The following is a 24,146-nucleotide window of genomic DNA, read 5'->3' on the forward strand; positions in this document are numbered from 1 at the left end:
GTGGTGGTTACCAGGAGTTGGGAGGAGGGAGTATGGAGGGTTATTATTCAATGGATATGGAATTTCACTTTGGGATAATTAAAAATTCTGGGAAAAAAATTCTGGAAATAGGAAGTGGTGATGGTTGTAAATATTGTGAATGTACTTAATGCCACTAAATTGTACACTTAAAAGTGGTTAAAATGGTAAATTTTATGTTATGCATAATGTAACAAAATAAAAAAAACAACAACTTACCAGAATGATAAGAAAAATAGTAATGTTCTGGACCAACAGTTCTGAACCAGGGGGCCAAGAAGGACTGTCAGGTATGTCATGAATAATTCATAACTAACAATAACTTAAGAAACAGTGAAAAACTTCTTTACAAATGAGAGATGCTATTAGTATAAGAATATCAGTCTTACATTCTTTCCTATATGCGTATAAGCGGAAGAGAAAGAAGTAGAGCTTAACCTACACTGTATACAGGTCTAGGCTCACCTATGAAACTTGCCATGTATAGGAAGATCATCTGATACATTTGTGGGGGTAGGGAAACAGTTGAGCATTACAATTCTGGATCAAAGGATCATAGCACCAGTCAACCAAGCAAAGCTTGAATCTCTTCTACACAATGAGGGTAACTCACTACCTCTCCAGGTAGGCTTTACTTGGGGCAGCATCAAGGACTAGAGTTCTACTTGTGATAGGTTAAAATCTGCCTCCATGTAGCTTCAACAATTCTGGGTGGTCTACTCATTCAGATCAAACAAAGCAAGCTGACTCTCTTTCTTAATGTCAGCACCTTGAAGATATTATGAAGAATATGTTAAGAAACACTGCATTGCCCATATGCCCTCCCCAGATATTTTTCTCTCTTCAAAGCTAGAAATCCTTCAGGGACTTCCCTGGTGGTCGAGTGGCTAAGACTCCGTGCTCCCATTGCAGGGGGCCTGGGTTCGATCCCTGGTCAGGGAACTAGATCCTGCGTGCCGCAACTGAGAGCCTGCATGCCGCAACTAAAAGATCTCACCTGCCACAACTAAGACCCGGCACAGCCAAATAAATAAATATTTTTAAAAAAAAGTTAGAAATCCTTCATTCTTTCAAGTCCTCTTCACATGAACTCACTCTCATCTGTGCACATCTCATCTGAATAAGACAGACAGCCCCCATCTTTTCATGGAAACTCTGCTGCTCTAACCACCACCTGACCTGCTTCCCTGAGACAGGCCGAGGAAGGCATCGCAAGGTAAACCAGCTGACCTGACTATGTTTGTTACCAACAAGGCATCACAAAGTTTACAGTCAAGCTCCCGTTCCTCCATGTCTTTCTTTTCCTTGTTTACAAAGTGCAGAAATCTAACATGGTTTCTTTCCATGCGTATGACTGGCCTATAGAATCTGTTGGTTTGGATTTTTTTAAACAATAACATAGATAAAATAAATGAACTTAGAAGCTTACTTTCTTCCCCCTTTAGTTGGTTGGTTGGTTGTTTACCCCAGTTTTCAGGCTTAGGCTGTTACCAGGGCCCAGTCAGTGAGTGTCACCCGACATTTCCAACAGGCCCCTGGACAGCAGGAGGCGCTGTTTCCCAGGACCTGCCCAGGCCTGCTGGTATTGCTTACAACCCTGTGTTCTGAGTGCCTGTCACTGCTTTACAACCGCCTTCCCCTGCATTATTCCACTTGGACCTCATTACCCCCACCCAACCTGGTTGGTAGGCAGACATTTGTGTCCTAAGTTAGAGGGGAGGGAACACCACCCCAGGCTTACTCGTTACAGCCACGTGGCGGTTTGCTTTGCCTTCATCTATCACGTCCATGACCTCCTCGGGGCTTGACACAAACCGCTCGGTGCACCCCTGCAAGACAGCCAGATCAGGTTGGTCATGGAAAAACTGAAAAGCAACATGACTTTGAAACAGCTAAACATTTTCCCACTTCTCTTCTAGAGCTGCCAATCCAGAGAAAGGCTGCATTGTCGACCCAACAACTTTTCCTCCTCGCCTAGGGCTTGCAAGTGTACATTAAAAAGAAGTCTGGGGCTTCCCTGGTGGCGCAGTGTTTGAGAGTCCGCCTGCCGATGCAGGGGACACGCGTTCGTGCCCCGGTCCGGGAGGATCCCACATGCCGCGGAGCGGCTGGTCCCGTGAGCCGTGGCCGCTGAGCCTGCGTGTCCGGAGCCTGTGCTCCGCAACGGGAGAGGCCACAACAGTGAGAGGCCCACATACCGAAAAAAAAAAAAAAAAAAAAAAAAAAAAGTCCGAGCAAATGCTAGGAAACCCAGAAGTAAACCACAAAATAAATGCCAGACTTTAGGTACATATCCATAATCATCAGCAGTGGAGACAGAAAATAAAGAAGGAAACCAATGACGGAAAAAGAAATGGATGAAATCTTGCTTTGCCTTTCAATCTAGCCACCAACTTTAATTAGATACTGAAGTTGTAGACATAGTGCTATGACAGGTTTCTCCTAAGTGCAAAGTATGAACAACCGTACTCAATACCAAAGCCTCTTTAAAGGTGAATAATGTTCAGTTCTCCAGTTCTTACCTCATGTGATTTGACATCTGTGATAAACTTACATAGAAACAACTGAAGAAATTAAAAGTCAGTTTTTTAAACCAGATGAATATTAAATATAAGGAACATGATTAAATATCTATATGCAGTTTATAAGGTAATATTCTGGGCATCTTATGTAATAATTATGACAGTGACTGGAGGGAAATCAATTGCATCATCAATCAAGTTTTCCTCATACCTTTACGTACGGGACTCTGTTTTTATCTTCATGAACAGCCAAGTTTGTCTTGGATACTACAGAGATGATAATGATGACATGCAAAGAAGAAAACAAAAGTTAAAGACCCTGTATTGGAGAAAAAATAGAAATTGTTACAGAAGATAGGTAAATCTAATCACTTTGCAATGACTCAAGTTAAAGCTTTGGCTGAGAATAAGCAGATAGCCTGAAGGCAACAGAACATCTCTATAAATTCCTTAAGCAGAAGTGCTGTACATCATGCCAACCTTTCTGGACTTCAGTTACAGAACAAATAAAAGACAAGAATTCGGGTTACTCACCATCGAGTAAGTCCCTGATTTTGTCCAGGTAGATTTCAAAATAGGAAACCTGATTAAAAACAAATTGATTTTGAAACAGAAATGCCACCCTGTATTTCAAAAACATCATTATTAGAACTCTGTAAAAGCTTTTTGTTATGCCACGAAGAGTGAGAAGAGCTCTACAAAGTGAAGATTCAGAGTCTAGAGGGCGGAGCCCCAGCCCACTCCCCTGGCCTCCTATTTCCTGCTTGTCAGCTTGCTCTACAAGTCCCTGCTCAATGGGCCACTCTCCATCCCCACATCAGAGTGGCCTTCACTTCCAGTCAGGTGTTATTTACATCCTGTGCTAGACAGCCTTATAGGAGAACTCTACCTTTTCACCTTAGATGAGCACCAAGCAAACTTCTAGGTATGACAACAGCTAGAACAGAACATGTCCTTTGCAAGTAACTGTCAAAGATCAGTAGACCTCACCTCAGGCATGACATTAACAGCCGCTTCAGACCAGGGAGGGAGCATGTTCCAAACATTCACATGAAGAAGGTGGGGAGGGGGATAAGGGCAGTTTGCTTGGAACTACAGAACAGTAACAGGGAGAGAGCTGGTGATAGTGGACAGCTTTGGGGAGTCCAGGAAGGATCTGAACAAAATGCAATTTAATGAAACACAACTAGACTGTGAGAGGGAAAGGACGCCTTCCAATTAGTTATTCTCAAACTTCAGTCCCAGCACTGCCTATATCAGCATCTCCCATAGCGTCTGTTTAAATTGCCCTGAACCCTCCTGCAATCCTCCTGAATCAGAATCTCCAATAAGATTTAGGAATCGGCTTCTAAACTCCCCAGGTGATTCTTATCTTATCTCAGGCTGATATCTGAGAACAACTTTAACTGGATACGTGACCTTGGAGATTTAATGCACAAGTAACCAAGACCCCAGACCTCAATGTTCCCATCTGTCAAATGAAGCCATTCGACGTGATGATATCAAAATTCCCTCTAGGATTCTGTACTGTCTACACTTGCCTTCTGCAGACCAGATCAACTGTCCTCTCCTTCAAGTTCATGGATTTTTTTTTTTTTTGAAATCTAAACAGAGGATTGAGCCAAAAAGGTGTTTTAAAAGTTGAAAAGTAGTTGTAAAGTTGGGATGTAACTCTACCTGTGAAATCTCACCCCTACATCCCAGCTCTGGACCAGTCCTGCCTCGAGGCAGGGGAAAGTGAACACTCCCTAACCAGCACTAGTCCCAACCCAGCTCAGCCCTGGTTCATTATCTTTTGTCCGTGTCTCAGCCTGGAACCTCCTGATGCCTCGTTTCTCTGAGACCTGGGGTCCTGGCTTCAAACCCTGGAATCTGTAGCTGAGCATCCTCTCCCTAACAACCTCTGACTGCTTGAATGTCTGTCAAACAGCCCTGTCACTGACCCTCTCTGTCATAGATACAACTACCTGACCTTTGAAAGACCTACTGCTCTGGAAACCTCCCCCTGTGGCTGGAATCCTAGGGTCTGCTTGGCCTCTAACCTTAGACATTTCTAACCCAGCCCTTCTGCAGCCCACTCAACCCTGGTTCCAACCCATTCTATGTATTTCAGAATTGTCTGGTCTTCATTAAGACTTTTCTGTTATCTTTGAGATCTTAAGCTTGTGCCCTTATTTCCATAGGTTACAGAGAAAATTAATGACATCCAAAGACTGGTTGTGAACTAGATATTAGGAAATCTGGCAATTAGAATCTTGTTCATTTAATATAAGTAGAAAGAGAATCCTGATTTATTAGTTTCTTTTTACCATAGCAGATAGTGGCTGCTTTGGGGTGGGGGGTTGAATTTTTTTATTTTTGTCACCTCAAGTACTTTGTAAAACCAGATGGAAGAAAAATAAATAATCATTGTTTGGCACTAGGAGAAAGCATGTTCAGAAATAATGTTTAAAACCTCTGTGAGACCGGTCAGAATGGCCATCATCAAACAATCTACAAACAATAAATGCTGGAGAGGGTGTGGAGAAAAGGGAACCCTCTTGCACTGTTGGTGGGAATGTAAATTGATACAGCCACTATAGAGAACAGTATGGAGGTTCCTTAAAAATCTAAAAATAGAGCCACCATATAACCCAGCAATCCCACTCCCGGGGCATATACCCTGAGAAAACCATAGTTCAAAGAGTCATGTACCACAGTGTTCATTGCAGCACTATTTACAATAGCCAGGACATGGAAGCAACCTAAGTGTCCATCGACAGATGAATGGATAAAGAAGATGTGGCACATATATACAATGGAATATTACTCAGCCATAAAAAGGAATGAAATTGAGTTATTTGTATTGAGGTGGATGGACCTAGAGATTGTCATACAGAGAGAAGTAAGTCAGAAAGAGAAAAACAAATACTGTGTGCTAACACATATATATGGAACCTTAAAAAAAATGGTTATGAAGAACCTAAGGGCAGGACAGGAATAAAGATGCAGACATAGAGAATGGACCTGAGAACACGGCGGGGCGGTGGGAGGCGGGGCAGCACAGGGGGAAGGGCAGGGGAAAGGGTAAGCTGGGACGAAGTGAGAGAGTGGCATGGACATATATACACTACCAAACGTAAAATAGATAGCTAGTGGGAAGCAGCCGCATAGCACAGGGAGATCAGCTCGGTGCTTTGAGACCACCTAGAGGGGTGGGATAGGGAGGGTGGGAGGGAGGTTCAAGAAGGAGGGGATGTGGGGATATATGTATATGTATAGCTGATTCACTTTGTTATACAGCAGAAACTAACACAACATTGTAAAGCAATTAAACTCCAATAAAGATGTAAAAATAAATAAATAAATAAAACCTCTGTGGGACTCACTTTAAGGAAGAGATTTTCAATATTGCCTTAATCAAGCCTCTTTTTCTTGATTAAGCCTGTCACTACTCAGTTCAAAATAAGAAGCAGTCAATAACGAACCTGCTCATTTAGAATTATTATTTGTGAAATAAGACAGCCTAACTACAAATGCAGGACAGGAAGCTGGACTGTAAAATTCAGCCCTAGACGTGAGTGTTCTTCCTCCTCTCCTTCCCCTTCATGCTGGGGCTATTTTTATCTTAATAAGATTCTAATATGAGACCTTATTTTGAGGGCGATAATTGGTTTAACATCTTACTCCAGGATTATCCCATAAGAGCCCTATAGTGGTTTAAGGTATTTAAATGCAAACAGCCTTAAAGATGCACTAAGCTCCCAAATCTTGATCCCATCAAAGCAACAAGTGTCTGTACCCTCAGATATAAAAAACTCTAGCAAGGAGGAGAAGCTGGCTTCAGCCAACAAAAGGAGCTGTAAAGAAAAAGAGTTGCCGGATGTACTTTATAATTGGGCAAACAGTTTCTGACTTGTTTAAATATAATTTGGGGAAGGTACACAGCAGGAATAAGTAGAGGTGGAAATTTAATATAATGGAATAGGTACTGCATGTGGGGTTGGTCAGATCAAGAATCTAAATCTCAACGCTGGGGCTTCCCTGGTGGCGCAGTGGTTAAGAATCCACCTGCCAATGCAGGGGACACGGGTTCAAGCCCTGGTCCGGGAAGATCCCACATGCCACAGAGCAACTCAGCCCACGTGCCACAACTACTGAGCCTGAGCTCTAGAGCCCGCGTGCCACAACTACTGAAGCCCGTGCGCTTAGAGCCCGTGCTCTGCAACAAGAGAAGCCACTGCAGTGAGAAGCCCGCGCACCCCAACGAAGAGTAGCCCCCGCTCACCACAACTAGAGACAGCCCGTGCGTAGCAACGAAGACCCAACGCAGCCAAAAATAAATAAATTAATTAAGTCAATAAATCTCAACTCTGCCGAGGACTTGATATGTCACTCTGGCCATCTGGCTCTATATTCATGAACTTCAGTTTCTCACCTCTAAAATGATGGGCCTAGGCACCTGGGTCCCAGCCTTCAAGGATGAGCAGCCTCTTGGTTGATCTGCTCACCTCCAAGTCTGCTAACTGCCCCTTTCTCCTCCACCTCCTTGTCAACCCCGTCCCCAGTCACTGTGGCAGGGACCCTATCAGCCACGTGCATCCTGGACACAGCTGATCGGAGCTGGGGGCAGGGGGTACCTACTGGAGGCTGGGCCAATGGGCCCCTCCCCAGGGGAATGATGAATTGGAAATAAGGGAATGTAGAGCAGGAGCTGCCATGCACCCTCTTTCCCATACACAGAAAAGAGAAAGATGGTCTGGAACAAGGGAAAGAAATTAAGCAAGAGGGTGGGGATTAAAGAAATTAAGAAACGTGGGGACTGTGATGGAGATGGAGTTACTTTTGGGGGTAATGAAAATGTTCTGGAAGTAAATAGTGATCATGGTTGTACAATTTTGAAGATATCCTAAAAACCATCAAACTGTACACTTTAAAAAGGTTAAATTTATGGTATATCGCAATTTTTTTTAAGTTAAAAAAAAAAAAGGAAAAGCAGAGCCTGGATTTCTTACTTCTCCACAACTCCCCGCCCCCATGCCTGCTGTCAGATTCTGTATCTTATAACAACTTCCTCTATTTGCTTAAACAAGTAGCTTTCAGTCACTTGCAAACAAAGGCGTTCCAATGAATATACCCCTTCTACCAAATGTTATGAATTCACAGCTATAGTTGAGAGTAGAAATCTCTCTTTCAATTCAAATTTAAGCCAGAACGTAGGTTTGAAAAACAAAAACAAAAACGAGGAGGAAAAGAATTCCCTTTCCTAACATTTCTCAGAAAGCGCTCCTCAAGATACTAGTCTGTCATCCTCCAAGGAGGGTAAAGTATGTCCACAGTCAAATAAGATAGGAAATATAATACAGTACACGTCCACTTTGCAGAACTGCATTACACGTTAGCATATTTAAGCTTGGGGTAAGTTTAACATTGTTCAACAAAGCATTTTCCCAGCTAATTTGACCACATACGCCTTTTCCATTGCAGCCCACTGAGTAATAATATGAGGGATTGTATTCCACGGAACACACTTTGGGAAATGCTGTCCTCACCCAATCATGGACACAGGCCAGTCAGATCTACAGAAATCCACAGGGTAAAGGGTAGAATTCAGACAACTACCAAGATGATTCCATCCTAAAAAGGGCTTTGACTTTATCTCAGTATTTCCTCAGTATTAGCCTGAGTCATTAACTAATAAATATGGTTCTGCTGATCACAGGGATGTCATTTAAATTAGATAAAATCTTCTATGTATACATAAAAGAGAAAAGCAAAGAAACACGATCTGGGACTCAGTTTCTTCTCTTGGGACCCAATAATAGCACTTACCTTGATGTGGAACTCCAGGTTCTCGTCCATGGAATAGATGTGGTCAAAGATGTCATGTGCAATCCTTGGGATGATGCCCATGAGTTGAGGGTCGTGTAGCTTCCCCTAGTGAGTGAAAAAGACAAACACAGGGAGCTAAAGAATGCTGGGCGACATGTGAGAGGGAGAGAAGGGACCGAACCTGGGCTTCTTAAACAGGACTCTGTGGAACAGGAGCACCATGCAGGACTGCCTGCTCCCTAGGAGATCTACCCGACCTGCCAACAGACCGACCGTTAGCGGGGTAACTCAACCAGGCAGGGGAGAGCATGTCCTGCTGGCCTTGAAGGCCCCCAATATCCCCTTGTGCTGTCACTGCGGGCTGCAGATCAGTGTGTATGTGGGTGAGCGTGTGGGTAGGAAGGAGGGAAAGGGAGAAAGAATGAGGTTACGTGTGTGACTGTAACATACTAAATGTGGGCTGTGTTTCGGAAATTTTACAAACTGACCAGAACCTGCAAATCCAAGTTAATCTGCCTTAATGAAATCACCTTGCGAGCTGATAGATAACAGTTTCATTCACATCATCGTTGCTCAAAAATTTCTAAGAAACTTGTTCTGGAAATACCTTCAGTAGCACTTGACACACCAATCAAGAAAATCCATTTTATCGATTTCTTTTTAAAATCTGTAATTCCCAGCCCAAACTGTTCCAAATAAGTTTTGACTGTTTCTAATACATAAATCTGCTTATAAAATATTCTCTTATTCTTTCCTGGCCTTTTTCCACTTCTATTCATTTTACCTAAGGTGTGGATGGATAGGTGAATGTTTCTGTTATTTGGACTATCACTAAATCCATTTTCAAGATCCAGAATTTGCCACCTCTGAAGAGTTTCAAAAAGAGACAGCATAGGACCTGAAAGCAATTCCTAAAGAAGATTTCTAGAAGTGTTTCAAGCAACAGGCTTAGCAAGGACCTCGGTGCACACCTCCCAGAGAGCCTTCTTCATGCCCACACCAAAGGAACACTGAAAAGTTCTATCACGGGTTAAACAACCCGTCGGCAGACAAACACACGTCTAAAGGGATTGCCAGCAACTGTCTTCCCAGAGAATCACACATGCCTTTGAGAAGTTCTAAAACTCTAGGAAGAAACGGAACTGGAAGCAAAGCCAGTCTGCTCTTCAGTTTTCCAGGAATGCTCAACAGCCTTTACAACTTTGACGCATACATCTTTGTTCAAAATCTGCCCAATACCTGCAAGATCTGCTTTGTCTTCCTCAATTAAGTCCTCTCTTTCTTTCAGAGGTTCACTGCCTGGTGCTTCTCTAACAAGATGACTTCCGAGCCAACATTTGAGTTACCAAAAGCAAGAAGTTGCATGAACCCTGGCACTGACTACAGGCCACAAAGCACTTTCCATTATGAGTCCTCCTTCACGCACCTGATTCCCGACCTTCTACTCTGTTCAAAGCAAGAGAAAAGCCGAATTCAGACACATCTGGCCTCTGGCTCTTACTCGGAAAACAGGTACTCTTCTGGAATGCCCCATCTGCTAAGGACCCTAAATCATTTGAGGTGTTTCTACACTCCCTAAAGGCAGGGTGGCCAGTGCATATGTATTTCCTCCCACTGCTTATGATACTTGGTATAGTATCTACTACATAGAAATTACTGTAGAATTTAAATTAAACAGGGCTTCCCTGGTGGCGCAGTGGTTGAGAGTCTGCCTGCCAATGCAGGGGACACGGGTTCGTGCCCTGCTCCGGGAGGATCCCACATGCCGCGGAGCAGCTAGGCCCGTGAGCCATGGCCGCTGAGCCTGCGCGTCCGGAGCCTGTGCTCCGCAACGGGAGAGGCCACAACAGTGAGAGGCCCGCGTATCGCAAAACAAATAAAAAAATAAATAAATAATAACTTAAACAGTATATATAATGTACTTAGTGACAATAAATGTTATTATTCAGCTCATGATACATTTTCTCAAGAAGTTGCTGGGGTTTACTTGACTTGAAGAGTCTGAAAACATATATATTAATGGTTTGGGGTGGAAACATATCTAATGAAAACAAAACCAAATCACTGGCTTTGTTTTATGATGGCCTTTTGTTTTATGTTTTATGATGGTCTCCTGGACCATCATAAAACATGTAACAAATCAAATATTGGACCCCACCTGCTCTGGACTATAGAATTTGCTGGCAGAAATGGTACCTACAGTGAAAACACAGTCAAATGCGACACCACTGGGCCAATCTGACTCAAGAGGGTCCAAAGAGTGCCCTCCACGCTGCCACCCAGAGCTCTTTAATAATTCATCATAATCCTTTAGCTTCTCTTCAGTGGCCCACAGCCAAAGAAGAATGATCAATAATCCAAAAATCATTTATAACTGACTCAAATCTGTTTCCCTAGATGCTTTCCCTTTCAACGGATTTATCTTCCAATTGATTCTGGGTGCACACAAGTATCGACAACCCTTGTTTGCCTTTGGCAGGGTAAGAATCAAGGCAGAGCCAGGATGAGTCTGGATACTTCCTGTTTTGTTGCCCTGAAGACCCAACAAGGAGCAACAAGACCCAACAAGACAAGGAGCACACGTTCATTTGGAGAACACCTAATAATACCCCCATCCCCACAGTGACAGAGGGATGTCCAAGTCTACCACAGGTTTAGGGGCTGGGATGCTTGCTCTAGCTCATAAACCCAGGAGTGGTGAGGGACTATACTCAGTAAACTGAGGTTGCCCAAACAATCTGTGTGTGTGTGTGTGTGTGTGTGTGTGTGTGTGTGTGTGGTGTTAATGTACATGCTGTGTAGTGTGTGTGTGGTGTTCACATACATAGTGTGGGTGTGTGGTATGTGTGGTGTGTGTTGTGTGATGTGGATGTGTGTCATGTGGGTATGTGTAGTGCTGACTTCTGTGGTGGTGATGTATGTAGTCTGGGTGTGCTGTGGCTGTGTGTTCATGTAGTGTGTGTATCTGCAGTATATGTGGTGTGTGCAGTGTGTGGGTGTGAGTGGCATGTGGATGTGTGTGCAGGGCTATCGATGTGTGGTGGGTGTGTGGCATGGAGGGGTGTGGGGTATGTGCGTGGTGAGGACGGATGTGTGTGGTGTGTGTATGAGACAGAGAGGTGTTCCAGAAAGGTCTTCACTGCATCTATGTTGACTGCTTTGCAAATGAAATGCACATGTACACATACAATAAACAGTCACCTCAGGCAATAAAAGGTGGTCAGGAGGCAAAGAGCTATAGAAACTTAGAACAGAAAAGTCCCTTCCAGCTGGGGTGATATGGATGGCTTCCTTGAGAGACACCAAATCCTGAGGGATGAGTAAGATTAAGGACGGACAAAGAGGATGTGGGCAGAGGAGAGGAGATGGGAGTAACAGAACAAAGGTAGGAACTGAGAGAACAACGACAAGTTTAGTCGGCTGGAGCATCAGGGATGGACTCGAGGGGAATGTCCCACTCCGTCTTCTCGTTTCTCCCAGAAAGCAAAAAGAAGAGACATTTTAATGCTTGCATCCTGTATAATCCTCTTCAAAAACTTTTCCCACTTCTGAAGGTGGCCTTCTCGGAGCACACGTGAAAGCATAAAGCAGACCCAGGCCACTGGCCACAGAACAAGACTCCCTTTGTTCCAGCCCCAGTGGCCGTCTCAGTCTCCCAAGCAGGACAGTTTCCTGAAACACTTAAGATGGGAGAGCAGGGGGCCTGTCAGCGCAAGAGCACCAACGCACTCAGACAGGCTCATTAAAAATCACTTGGCAACTCCTCGCAGCAGAGCAGCCCACACGCTTCCAGGGCCTCCAGGTGTCCCTTTGGGCAGAAGGAAAAACACTGCGTGTCTCCATCCATCTAAATCCGTGTGCAGAAGAGGGCCACAAAGTGAGGCATGGGGCCGAGAGAAGCCCTTCCCAGCCTCCCGCGCTGAACGAAGGCCCAGCCCTCTCTTCCCCGGGCAGCCGGCACCCAGGGACCTCTCTTCCAACCCTCCCCTGAGCGCTGCCTGCCAGAGCCCAGCCAGGACCCAGTGCACCAAGGGTCCTATGGAGCTTAGCACCAACACTGCCAAGTATTTCCTCTTTGCACTGAAAATCCGCCTGAAATGCGCCATTTTCGGAAGCTAATCTTTCCAATTTTATGTCGGCTCATCTGTTTGTTCCCCTCAGGAGAAGGTATGGAATCACCACTGGATGTCAGACCCAAAATGGAGGGGATTAAAATGAAAAACAGCTTTTAAATGTGACACTTTCTGTCCATTCAGGGAGTTAACAGCCCCTTGCAAAAGCCTTTAAAGGATCACAATGTGTAATGCTGAATACATAAAATCCTCCTTTCAGATGGTGAGAGCCCTGCAGGGTTTTTTTAAATTTAATTGCATTCCAGGATCTTGGGTTTCCTGGTCTCCTACAGCCTCTGGATTTCAGCTTCGGGTTCCTCCTTTCCTCTGTTTTCCTCTAAAATATCCCCTACCTTTTCTCCGACCTAAAATCACCCAACAGAAAGAGCCAGATGAAGTGGGTGTAGGGGGTGAGAAGGTGCTAGAAAAGGACCCACAGCCACCCCTCTCCTTCCTCCTGTGGGCCTAAGCATGTGATCCTTCAAAGTCACGATAAAGAAAAGCAGCTCATGACTAGCAACCTTTTAAAACTGGCAAGGATGGAAAGGACAGAATTTAGGCAACTGTTAGAGCGGCCCGCACAGAATCCCATTCCCTTTAGGTCCCGTGGCTCCCTCTGGACCCACAGCACTGCTCCAGGAGTTGCGTGGCTGACACCGTGAGTCACAGAGGGCTGGCGATGCCCTCATTTAATAAGACGTCTCCAATTTTAGTGCGAAAGAGCTGGCATACCTCTTTGCCATCTCCTCACACCCACCTACCCCTGCCATACACACAAAACACAAACTAAGGTTTTACTCTGGGGACAGGTCTCTCCTTTGATAGTTTACAGTTTAAATTTCTGACATTTAGCAAACACCTTGTATTTCCCAAAGACGAATTAATCCCAAAGCTTAAAAGGTCACTCGTAGAGGCATTTTTGTAAGATGTGGGGGGATTTTAAATATTGCATTTTTTATATTGTATGTTGTTTGGTAACTTTCCAAAGAACTAAAGAATGATTCCCTCATGAGAAGCCATCTCTTAATCAATCAATCACTCTCTCTCTCTTTTTCTCTCTCTCTCTCTCTCATGCCTTATGAACCATGAAGAAGGTTCTGTCCATGGTTACTGGAATGGGTGGAACTTAGGAAATGTATGCCACTGAGGCTTTTCTAGCACCTAGAAGGTTAAGGGTCTGGGGCCCAGGAGGAGAGACAGGTGAGGGGCCAGAGCCGGAGAGTGGGGACGGCTGTGCCTGTACCGCCATTTCCAAGGAGTACTGCAGTAGGATGTGAGATGCAGAGGAGACGGAAAGGCTCAGGTGTCAGGAAACAGTCCTACTCCGTCTAGAAAAGGTGGCAAATAAACCTCGTGCTTCCTTTAATCCGTACAATCTCTGAACCACTCTGTCTCCAGCAAAATGGGGGGGAGGCGAGTCAACACAACAGGAATGAGATCCCCGGAGGCACACCCCACACTGGAAATCGGTGTGAGCAGAACATCAGAGCCCTGAGGATTTTAGCCTCGAGCCTTTGAAATCTCTTCTTCAATAGCAATGATTCATAAGCTAAACCGATGCTGCAGCAGCGTCTCGGTGACATTCCCAAGAGGGGACAGTAAATGAAAAACATAAGCTTGAAGGATTAAGGATTCATCTTACCCTGCTGCTTGTAAGCTGAATTCCCCAAACTTCCTCTGTGTAGTTTCCTATAATAACTGCTCTTCACCTCGCCTCACCTGTCAGGTGGGCCCAGCCTTTAGAAGAATTATCCAGCCCCAAAGACCACACAGGAGTCCGATCCATGGCAAAAGGCAGGAAAAGAAGAGGTAAAGGGGGCCAATTTTGTCTGCAGGCATGCCTCATCTGGAAGACAGCCTGGAGCCAGAGAGCTCCAGGGCTAACAGTTAGAGCTGGTGTCACACCCTCAAGAGCACAGAGAGGCCAGGTGTGTAAGTCTGCGGGGAAGGATGCTGAACACTTGCTCACAATGTGCGTGGAGGGCCCAGCCCCACCAACGTGGGTCAGCCAGGGCCACCATGAGGCTATCATTTTCACAAATACTTTATCGAAGCCTTCCTAGGTGACCACCACGGTCCCACACAATAGCAATGTAAGTCAAAAGGTGAACAAGACATTGAAGAGCACTGCTCCAGTGAAGCTTACACTTTATATTATGGTGAAATTTCACCCAGAGTTGCTAGATCTTCAGCATTTTCAACCAAAGTTGGACACTTAGAATTATTTGAAACCATCCCATTTTAAACACTGCCTGCAATTAAAAACAAACCAAAAACAAAAAACACTGTGCAGGTCAAACAAAAATATGTCTGTGGGCTGCATTTGGTCCACAAGCCAACTTCTCTCAACCTCTGACCTACCATTTTTCATTTATTCAGAAGAGACTCACCTCCCCAGAGGCCCTTCTTAGACTAAATGATTTTCACAGCAGACTTTCTCAGTAAGATTGGGGCGGCAGTCCACAGGGATACTCACACCACTGTTTAGCTTATCGATGATTATTTTAATTAGAATTTATTATTCCTATTTTGACAGAGCTATCAACAAAGGATTTTCTAAAATACTGAACTCCTGAGATTTTATTACTCAACAATATTTTTAAAACTCCTCAAAGACACAAAAAATTGTGACACGAACATAACCATCCCTTAACCATCTACCGCCCAGTCAAAAAGCCGCATGCACCTCGCATTTTGCTGGAAGCACCACTTCCGTTCAGTCATCTCAGAGACGACATAACAGCACGCTGCAACCTTACCTCCATGGTGTGCGTTTTTCCTGATGATGTCTGTCCATACGCAAAAATTGTCCCATTATAACCCTCAAGGACATCTGTGAGCAAGAAAAAAAATTAAAATTAACTCATTACTTTGATTGCATGCTAGTGCTAGTTGCCTGTTTTAAAATTGCATTTTCCAAATGGCCCACCTCATTTTTCACACAAATGATGTATTTCAACTCCACGTGCATTTTAAGTAGAATTGTGAGATAAAAGCAGGAACGAGGGCCTCCACTGCTCCACAAAATAAAAAGAAATGGACTCACATGGCTGCAGAATATACTAATGAAGAAGGAGGCAGACACACCTTCTCCTGGCAACATCAAAATCGAAACAGGTATCAAGCAGTGTATTTTCTTTTTAGTAGAAAGGTATTTGAGTTTTCTTCTCCACGTTGATCTCTTGAGATCAGTTGAGGTGGGGAAAAAAAAACCAAAACATTATCGTGCCCTGAGTGTCTGGAGTGAGGTGTAGAATAGGATTTCTCTCCTGAAGATCTGATTTGGGTCGGTTTAAACCCTGGCCCCGGCAGGCTCCTTGGGGAGGTGTCTTGAGAAGGCCGTGCTAAGCCCCTTCAGAGCAGAGCTACTCCACAGCTGGGGGGACAGGGTCCCACTCTATAAGCTGAGACACACGGTGACAATCCGATCAGCCCGGAAACCAACTGGGCCCTGACTCGAATTTAGGGCCTCTGTTTTTTCAGTGACTGTGCTAGCGAGATGATCCTGGCCCAAGAGCATCGGGAATTTCTTTTAGTTAAACAAGAAGCAGACTGTGCCCCACGCTGCAGGCCGCTTCCCTCTCTCTCATCCAGGGACGAGGGGAGGCGTGCGGACAGATGGACTGACCCTGCTATGAGCTGACGATTATCTGTGGGAATTCTTTCAAAGCAGCAAAGGTGATTAAAATATATTTAGTGCTCATTTCCCTCGATCCTACTTCATCCACATAAACATCACTGAAAGCGGAATGATGCATAATTAATATTCCCTGACCCACCATCTCTATATAAAGGGAGGAAGTCCTCATTCCTAAAAGCACGGAGGGGTGGGGACAGGAGCCCCATAAGGGGGTGTCCTCTCCAAGGCCATTTACAGAAAAATCAAGCCAGCCAATCAGCTCCATCTATTTCAGGCCCTGATTAGGTTGGTTGGTTTGCTTTTTTGGTCTCTCTCAATTTTATGATGCTGGTTAGTTTCTGTTGTTTTGTTGCGTCTTTTTTTTTTTTTTTTTTTTTGCTGTACGCGGGCCTCTCACTGCTGCGGCCCCTCCCGTTGCGGAGCACAGGCTCCGGACGCGCAGGCTCAGTGGCCATGGCTCACGGGCCCAGCCTCTCCGCGGCATGTGGGATCTTCCCGGACCGGGGCACGAACTCGTGTCCCCTGCATCGGCAGACGGACTCTCAACCACTGCGCCACCAGGGAAGCCCCTGTTGGGTCTTTTAAAAAAAAAATTTTAATGCACATTGTACTGGTCTGAGGTTTTGGAGTGTGAACTGGGATCAGAAAAGAAAGCAGGATTTTCCCTCGGGTAGCTAAAAAAAGAAAAATTAAGTGGCAGTTTTTTTTAATCCTGGCAGCCCTCAAGAGTTTGTGTCAAGCTATATTGAGAGAGAGAAAATGTTCGCACGTATCCAACTTCTGGTAATGGTTTCCCTGGTAACGGGGGAAGCAAAACTGTGAAGACTACAGTGTAAGGGTTGGAGGTTCAAGCTTCAGTTTTCTCAAAAATGCCAACTTGCCCAGAGAAAAGATTTCTACAGTCTGAAAATGGTGGCCGGAGTGGAGAGCTTCTACACAACCACAAATGTGACAGGCTTTCAGGGACCCAGGAAAGTGGTCTCCACCCTTGGTGGTTGTTTTCAAATTCTACATATCCATGGCACAACAACTCCAGACAATGAGAATGCCAGCCACAATCCCAGCGCTAAAGCTCCTGTTTATTAGAGACTAAACCTCTCCCCCACACTGAAAGGGCCTTCTTTCTTATCTTGAGTCCCCGTGGAGGAAGTAGCCTGGGACGACCCCTTACCTCAGGTGTTGGGGCAGGAAGACGGCAGCCAAGGCCAGGGGTCCAGCTCCCTGGGTTCCTCATCGCAGCCGCTGGCCACCCTACTCATTCGCCTGCACCACACAGGCGGCCCTGAACAACTGCCCCACGCTGAAGAAACCTCAGCTCAGAACCCAGCTCTGCAGATGGGAGAAAACCCAGCACTTGCTTCTTCCTCCGCCAGGAAGCAATGGGACCAAGGCATCTGAATGTTGCCCCGCAGACAACCCCCAGGCTCAGTCCACCCCTCTAAATCCACCCTCACTAAGAGAATGCACAATCCTCCTAACTCCTAGGGAGTCACCGCTCACCAAACTCCCTCAGGTTAAGGACTGGGGCACATATATGAAAACAAGAGCTCACGGACAGCATCGCTTGTTTGGGGTAGAGAGCTGAGAGGCACACGAGACTCTTACTTGGAGAATCCCTGAGTCTTTGCTGCGGCTATTTCAACACTGCGGGCAATTTCTTAGTTTTTTTTTTTTTTTTGAGAAAAAGAGAACACATAAGAGAAGCCCATTAGGACAAACTCCGTGTGGCCTTTTTTTTAACATCTTTATTGGAGTATAATTGCTTTAGAATGTTGTGTTAGTTTCTGCTGTATAACAAAGTGAATCAGCTATACAAATACATATATCCCCATATCCCCTCCCTCTCAAGTCTCCCTCCCACCCTCCCGATCCCAGCCCTCTAGGTGGTCACAAAGCACCGAGCTGATCTCCCTGTGCTATGCCGCTGCTTCCCACTAGCTATCTATTTTACGTTTGGTAGTGTATATATGTCCAGGCCACTCTCACTTTGTCACAGCTTAACTTCCCCATCCCCCGTGTGGCCTTTAAAGTGTTCAGAATCATGTTACAATTAATTTGTTGTTGGAGAACCCACCTCTGGTGCTCAAGGTTGAACAGGGCTGATGCCGCCCTCTATCAACTGGATTCCGAATCAGAAGGTAATTTTAAAAGAAAACAGGAAACTCTTCAAACCCAGTGTTCTCTACTTTCTTCCAAACTCCAGGTCTGGGGGAGTTTGTTTGTTGTTGAGGCTGTATTTGCTTATGAGAGGAGAGGAGAGGCCGGGAGGGGGGCGCAGCACAAAAGTGCATCTGGGGCTGGACCACTGAGATACGGGGAGATGGACACCCGCCAAGCACAGAGAGATGAGGGAACAGGCCTGTGCTCGGTGCCACTGAGCCACACAACCAACCCGCCTGCCTCTCGCAGAAACAGCCCACAGAAAGGCACTTTCATCCCGCTGAGGGACAGGTCCTGGGGCCGAGGAGAGCATTTGTTTCAGAGTCTCCGCCATAACATAATGACTGTTTCTATACACCAGCCACAGAGCCAGGAACCAGCCCAGCTGGACAGAACCTTTCTTTGTGATGGAGTCTGGCGTGATGTGACCTCAGCTCACACCACACAGCCAGCGGCGCCCCACGAGCACAGCACACGTCCATCGAGCGGCCAAGCAAACCCAAAAGAGAGTCCACAGCGGGTGGGAAGAGCCCTGGGAGGGAGGAGTGGAACGGGGTCCTTGAAAATACTTGCTGCTTCCCGATGCAGCCTTGAGGGCCAAGCTTTCCATCCTAGGTTTTATTAGTTCTGAGTCCAGGTCTTGCTGAAGCAGAAGAGTTAGTTCCATTATCAGGTAAGAATCTGGGGAAGACATAATCATACCTACGCACCAGGGTGCCTGAGGAGGCTGCTGTGGCCTCCTATCGACTCTCCAGGTGAAACAGTGGCCTGGTCGTGGCACCAGAGCCCCTGGCAATAGTGGCTGCAACTCATCCCTGGCTTGGAATCCTACGGCTTTTGCCAGCCAACCACACTACTCAGGCAGGCGGTGCCCAGAGAACGCAGAGACCGTTCTGCCGAATGCCAGAGGCCAACCAGGATACTGGCCCCACCAGTCCGAGGGCAGGCACTGTGCCCAGGTGAGGGCGTGCAGCGTCTTCAGAAGGCAAGTGTGTCTCACTATCGGCAGACAGCCAGGGCCACCCTTCAGCTCTGGAACCCAGTCTCCGTTCTCTCCCCTCTCCCCTTCCCCACCGCCATTCCTACCCCTGTCTTTTTGCAATGTGGTCCATATGGCCTGATGGAAAAGGAACAACTCATAAAATAATTACCAAATGCTCCTTATGGGCCCACCAGAAAAGTGGGGGCAGGATAGTAAAATTCAAGTAAGTCAGACGAACTCAGGTTCGAGGCCCAGCCTCGCTTCACTACTCCCTCAATGACCCGGCCAAGTTACTTCACCTCAATTTCCTCTTTAGTACAAAGGGAATAATAATGTTCACACCTCATAAAGTTGTAAAGATTTAAAATGCAATAACATATGTAAAATGCATACAGGGTGCCTGACAGATAAGAGCAGCTAAATAAATATAATTCTTAAGAGTCATATATAATAAAATGATAAAATAGATCTGATAATATCCTAAGCTTGTGACTCTTCAGTGGGTCCACATCACCTATAAGATAAAGCCCTTCAATTTCTATCAAATTCTGGTCCAGTCTAATTTTTTAGGTCTCATAGCCATGCACCCTGTACCATTCTAAGCTGCCCATATAATTTGGGTCTTTATGCTTTTGCTTTTGCTATTTCTTCTGCTTGTACCACCCTGCATTTTCTATGCTCCTCAGAACCCAACCTTTCCAAGAAGCCTTCATTCTCCAATCCTCCTCTCTACCCACCAAAACCAGTAGTGACTTTCTTCTGTGCTCCCATAGCATTTTGCACACACCCATCCTAAAGCACATAATCCCCACGTGTATGATAATTGTGCATGCGTCTGTCTCTTTCCCTATACTCAAAGATTCTTGCAGTCTTATGTATCTTGGTGACTCCAGTCCCTAGCAGTACTTACCACATGGCAAATACCTAATATACTTTCATAAATATATGAATGAAAGAAACAACTAAATGAATGCAATTTAAAGAAATTAGAACTGGAAAACAAGAAACCATCTTCTCTAGCACTGGATGGTCTACATCCAGTTAATTTGGAAGGCAAATGCCAGGGGTGGCTTCTGTAGGCTGGGACGCAGTTATTCTTATTTCAGTAATAGTGTCCGGTAGCCATGGTTTTTAATTCCTAGGGCATCCATAGGAACTTTTCTATTTACCATGCTGGTACTCACAAACCCTATAACCTCTTCTAGAAGAACTGGAAGAGATTCTACAGACTCTTTCAGAAGATGTTTTGAGAAATACACACCAGATAAAAAGGGGAGCGTGGGAGGTGCCAGGATTCTACAATCAAATGTTCGAAATATTTTTTTTTAACTCAGTGAAGTTGAAGGGAATGCAAAGACTGAGAGAGAATAAAGCTGTCCAGTTAAAAGGAGTCTTCCTGATCTCAAAAACATTAAGGGTTTAGATAGACTTGAAAAGAAAGCTCACCAGTCCACTACATTACCATGAATCACAGAGACCGTGATTTAAACTTCCTTTAGAAGTCATTTGATTCAATTCTTGGCCTCTAGAAAAAAAAGACCTCCACTGTACCACCTTCCACACTTGATGTCAATAGGGCTTGTCATGGCCACAGATGCCTCAGCTGTACCTAGTAATCTATTCCAAGCAGTTCTTTCTTATATGCCTACATTTTATCTTGCTGATGCAGAAATACACAGCCACTTCCCCTCACACTAGCCTCAGTGGATATTAAAAAAAGTTAAACTTGGTCTTCATTATGCCCCTAATAATTTTCTTTCAAGGGAGAATAAGATACTCTTTATTGCTACAAAATGAGTATGTTCGTGTTATATGTATGGTGCCCAAGAAATGTCTGTTTACTATATCATGTCAGAGCCTGATTTTATTCTATTATTATTATCTTAATTAATTAACTAATTAATTATTGGCTGCGTTGGGTCTTCATTGCTGCACGCGGGCTGTCTCTAGCTGCAGAGTGCGGGGTCCATTCCTCACTGTGGCGCGCAGGCCTCTCACTGCGGTGGCCTCTCTTGCTGCAGAGCATGGGCTCCAGGCATGCGGGCTTCAGTAGTTGTGGCACGCAGGCTCAGCAGTTGTGGCACACAGGCTCCAGAGCGCAGGCGCAGCAGTTGTGGCACACGGGCCCAGCTGCTCCACGGCATGTGGGATTCGATCCTCCCGGACCAGATATCGAACCTGTGTCCCCTGCATTGGCAGGCAGATTCCCAATCACTGCGCCACCAGGGAAGTCCCGATTTTATTCTAAATAGTTTTCTTTGTGGCTCACTATATATTTGGGCCTCAAGTTATCCATAGTTAGGGTGTCCACAGGAACCCCCCAGGGATTGCCCATTTCTGGCATTTCATATATTATAGAGAATTCCAAGCACTGAAAGGACCCAAACTTATCTAGTAAATAAAGACTCAAAGATTATTATTATTGTTTGTTAATCACAGGATTTTTAAAAAACAGAGTGTATCCATCTCTAATTACAATGTCAACTTAGAGAGGGCAGGTATGTGTTTAAATGGCCCTAACGCTTAGCATAGCACGTAGTAAATACTATTTAAATCTGATAATGAAGGAGGAGAGAAAAACAAGGAAATTCTGGCTCATATGTGATTAATCTTACTTTAATAAAAATATGGAAGAGTCTGACAATAGAGGGGAAGGAGGGCTGACTAGAAGCAAACTAGAGCTATATATTCCAGAAAGAAAGAGCAAATATGTTTAGATAGAAAGAGAAGCAAAAGAGTAGAAGTAGAGAGAAGACAAAAATTACCACCAGATACAGGCCCCAACGATTAATTCAAAAAAAGCTCATATTCAGGCATATTTTTTCTCTTCAATTTTCTATAATAATCTTACTGTGAACACCCTCTAACTTAATTGCTGTCTGCAACAAGAATGTGAATAACCATACACCTCAGCAAGGAACATTACATTCTGATGGGCGTCTCCCACGCAGGTGTCCAGGGTCAGAATTAATCTAACAGATGTACCCAGGGCTGATTTTCACGCATTTCAAGTAGTTAGGTTAGTCAGCTCAGCTTCTAAAAATAAGTGGATCTAATATGACAAGATGTTTGGGGTTTTTTTGTTTGTTTGTTTGTTTTACTTTTCACTCTTTGAATCTAGCACTGCCTATAAAAGTGGCAGCATCAAGACATGTGAAAGCACAATTGCTGCAGCATTCAAATTTGAAGGCAAGGATTTAAGGATGAAAAGCAAAGTATGAAAGGCAAAGATGCCCCTCAGCTCTGTCCAGATGGTGAGCTCCCCAAAGGCAAGCTCCACCCTGCCCCCGATTTAAAAGGGCAAGGTAGAGCAACGTGTAAATTGCTTTGTCTCCTTGCTGTTATTTTGACACAGATCCTTCAGGACCAAGGCCAGTCCCAGAGAATAGGATTGATCTCTAAGACACAGATTCAGGCTTCAGGCTACCTATGGGGAAGAACAGATGTCAGGATCTGGGTGGCATGCTTGAAAGTGGGTTAGATGAAAGTATAATTGAGGAATGCTGACTAGCAAGAACAACTCACTAACCAGCAAGGTAATGTGATCTTAGGATGCTGCAGAAAATTCCTTGATGCCCAAGAATTTCCCACATTTAAAGCTTCTTCCTGAAGACTATACTTTCAGGGATCATTTCTATTGACACATACATACTACTATATATAAATAGATAACTGTATAGCACAGAGAACTCTACTCAGTACTCTGTAATAGCCTATATGGGAAAAGAAGCTAAAAAAGAGTAGATATAGGTATATGTATAACAGATTCACTTTGCTGTACACCTGAAACTAACACAACATTGTAAATCGATTATACCCCAATAAAAAAATTTAAAATTAAAAAGAAAAAAAAGCTTCTTTCTGAAGAGACAGATGCACAAAATAAATCAACCAAAAATACACAACTGGAGTCTCAGAATAGATGTTTTTCTCCTGAGGAGGTACTATACCTTCAGCAGTATTTTAGAACCATTACAGAAATAGCATGACTATAGCTTACCTTGCTTTTAAACTTCTGGGTGACAGAATAACTCTGCCCAAAAGGTGGCAAAAGAAATAAAGAAATCTCCTTGGAAAGGAGGTATTGAGGAGTTAAATAACTTGCCTGACATCACAGCAAATCAGGGCCAGAACTCGCTATAATTCAGTGTTTCCAATTAGCAGGCCCCTGCTTATGGTCAAAGGGTATTGATTCCTAGGCTGCGAATACCACTTACTGTCTTCCATTACTCTGAAGCGCCCCGAGGAAATGAAGAGTTAGCACTTACCTTTGACAATTTGCTTTGCACACGCGTTGTAAACCTGCTCTTGGGTCGTGGTAGGAGGCAGCACTCTGTCGAAGACATATGGCTTTCCTTGCTAGAAGGAAATGGCAAAGCACATTAGACGCTTAGGAAGAAAAGGCACTAATGGCACTAGTCAGACCATAGGCACTAAGTCACCAAGCCCACTCTTTAAGGCAGTTCCTTACCAAGACTAGGGAAATTTTCTTTCTTTTTTTTTAAAAATAAATTTATTTATTTATTTTTATTTTTGGCTGCGTTGGACCTTCGTTGCTGTGCGCGGGCTAAGCGCGGTGAGCGGGGGCTACTCTTCGTTGCAGTGCGCAGGCTTCTCATTGCGGTGGCTTCTCTTGTTACGGAGCACGGGCTCTAGGCACGCGGGCTTCAGTAGTTGTGGCACTCGGGCTCAGTAGTTGTGGCGCATGTGCTTAGTTGCTCCGCAGCATGTGGGATCTTCCCGGACCAGGGCTCGAACCCATGTCCCCTGCATTGGTAGGCGGATTCTTAACCACTGCACCACCAGGGAAGCCCAAGACTAGGGAAATTTTCTAACATGAACGACATGTTTGTGTGTGTGTACTGTATGTTGAGAATATACTGTTTGTGTGTGTGTACTGT

At 44.8% G+C, this 24,146-nt stretch overlaps 1 protein-coding gene across 1 annotated transcript in view; it reads right to left on the reverse strand.

The window, feature by feature from the left end:
- Positions 1 to 24,146, reverse strand: part of KIF5C (kinesin family member 5C) — a 163,193-nt gene that overhangs the window by 84,494 nt on the left and 54,553 nt on the right. Inside the window, exons 2-7 of the mRNA XM_060151509.1 lie at positions 23,514 to 23,604; positions 15,223 to 15,296; positions 8,352 to 8,456; positions 3,075 to 3,123; positions 2,752 to 2,807; positions 1,760 to 1,847 (exon numbers count right to left, since the gene is read on the reverse strand). Coding sequence (XP_060007492.1) covers positions 1,760 to 1,847; positions 2,752 to 2,807; positions 3,075 to 3,123; positions 8,352 to 8,456; positions 15,223 to 15,296; positions 23,514 to 23,604 — 463 coding nt within the window. The remainder of the gene's footprint in view (positions 1 to 1,759; positions 1,848 to 2,751; positions 2,808 to 3,074; positions 3,124 to 8,351; positions 8,457 to 15,222; positions 15,297 to 23,513; positions 23,605 to 24,146) is intronic.

The sequence above is a fragment of the Lagenorhynchus albirostris genome, chromosome 6 (genome assembly GCF_949774975.1).
Source record: "Lagenorhynchus albirostris chromosome 6, mLagAlb1.1, whole genome shotgun sequence".
NCBI lineage: Eukaryota > Metazoa > Chordata > Mammalia > Artiodactyla > Delphinidae > Lagenorhynchus > Lagenorhynchus albirostris.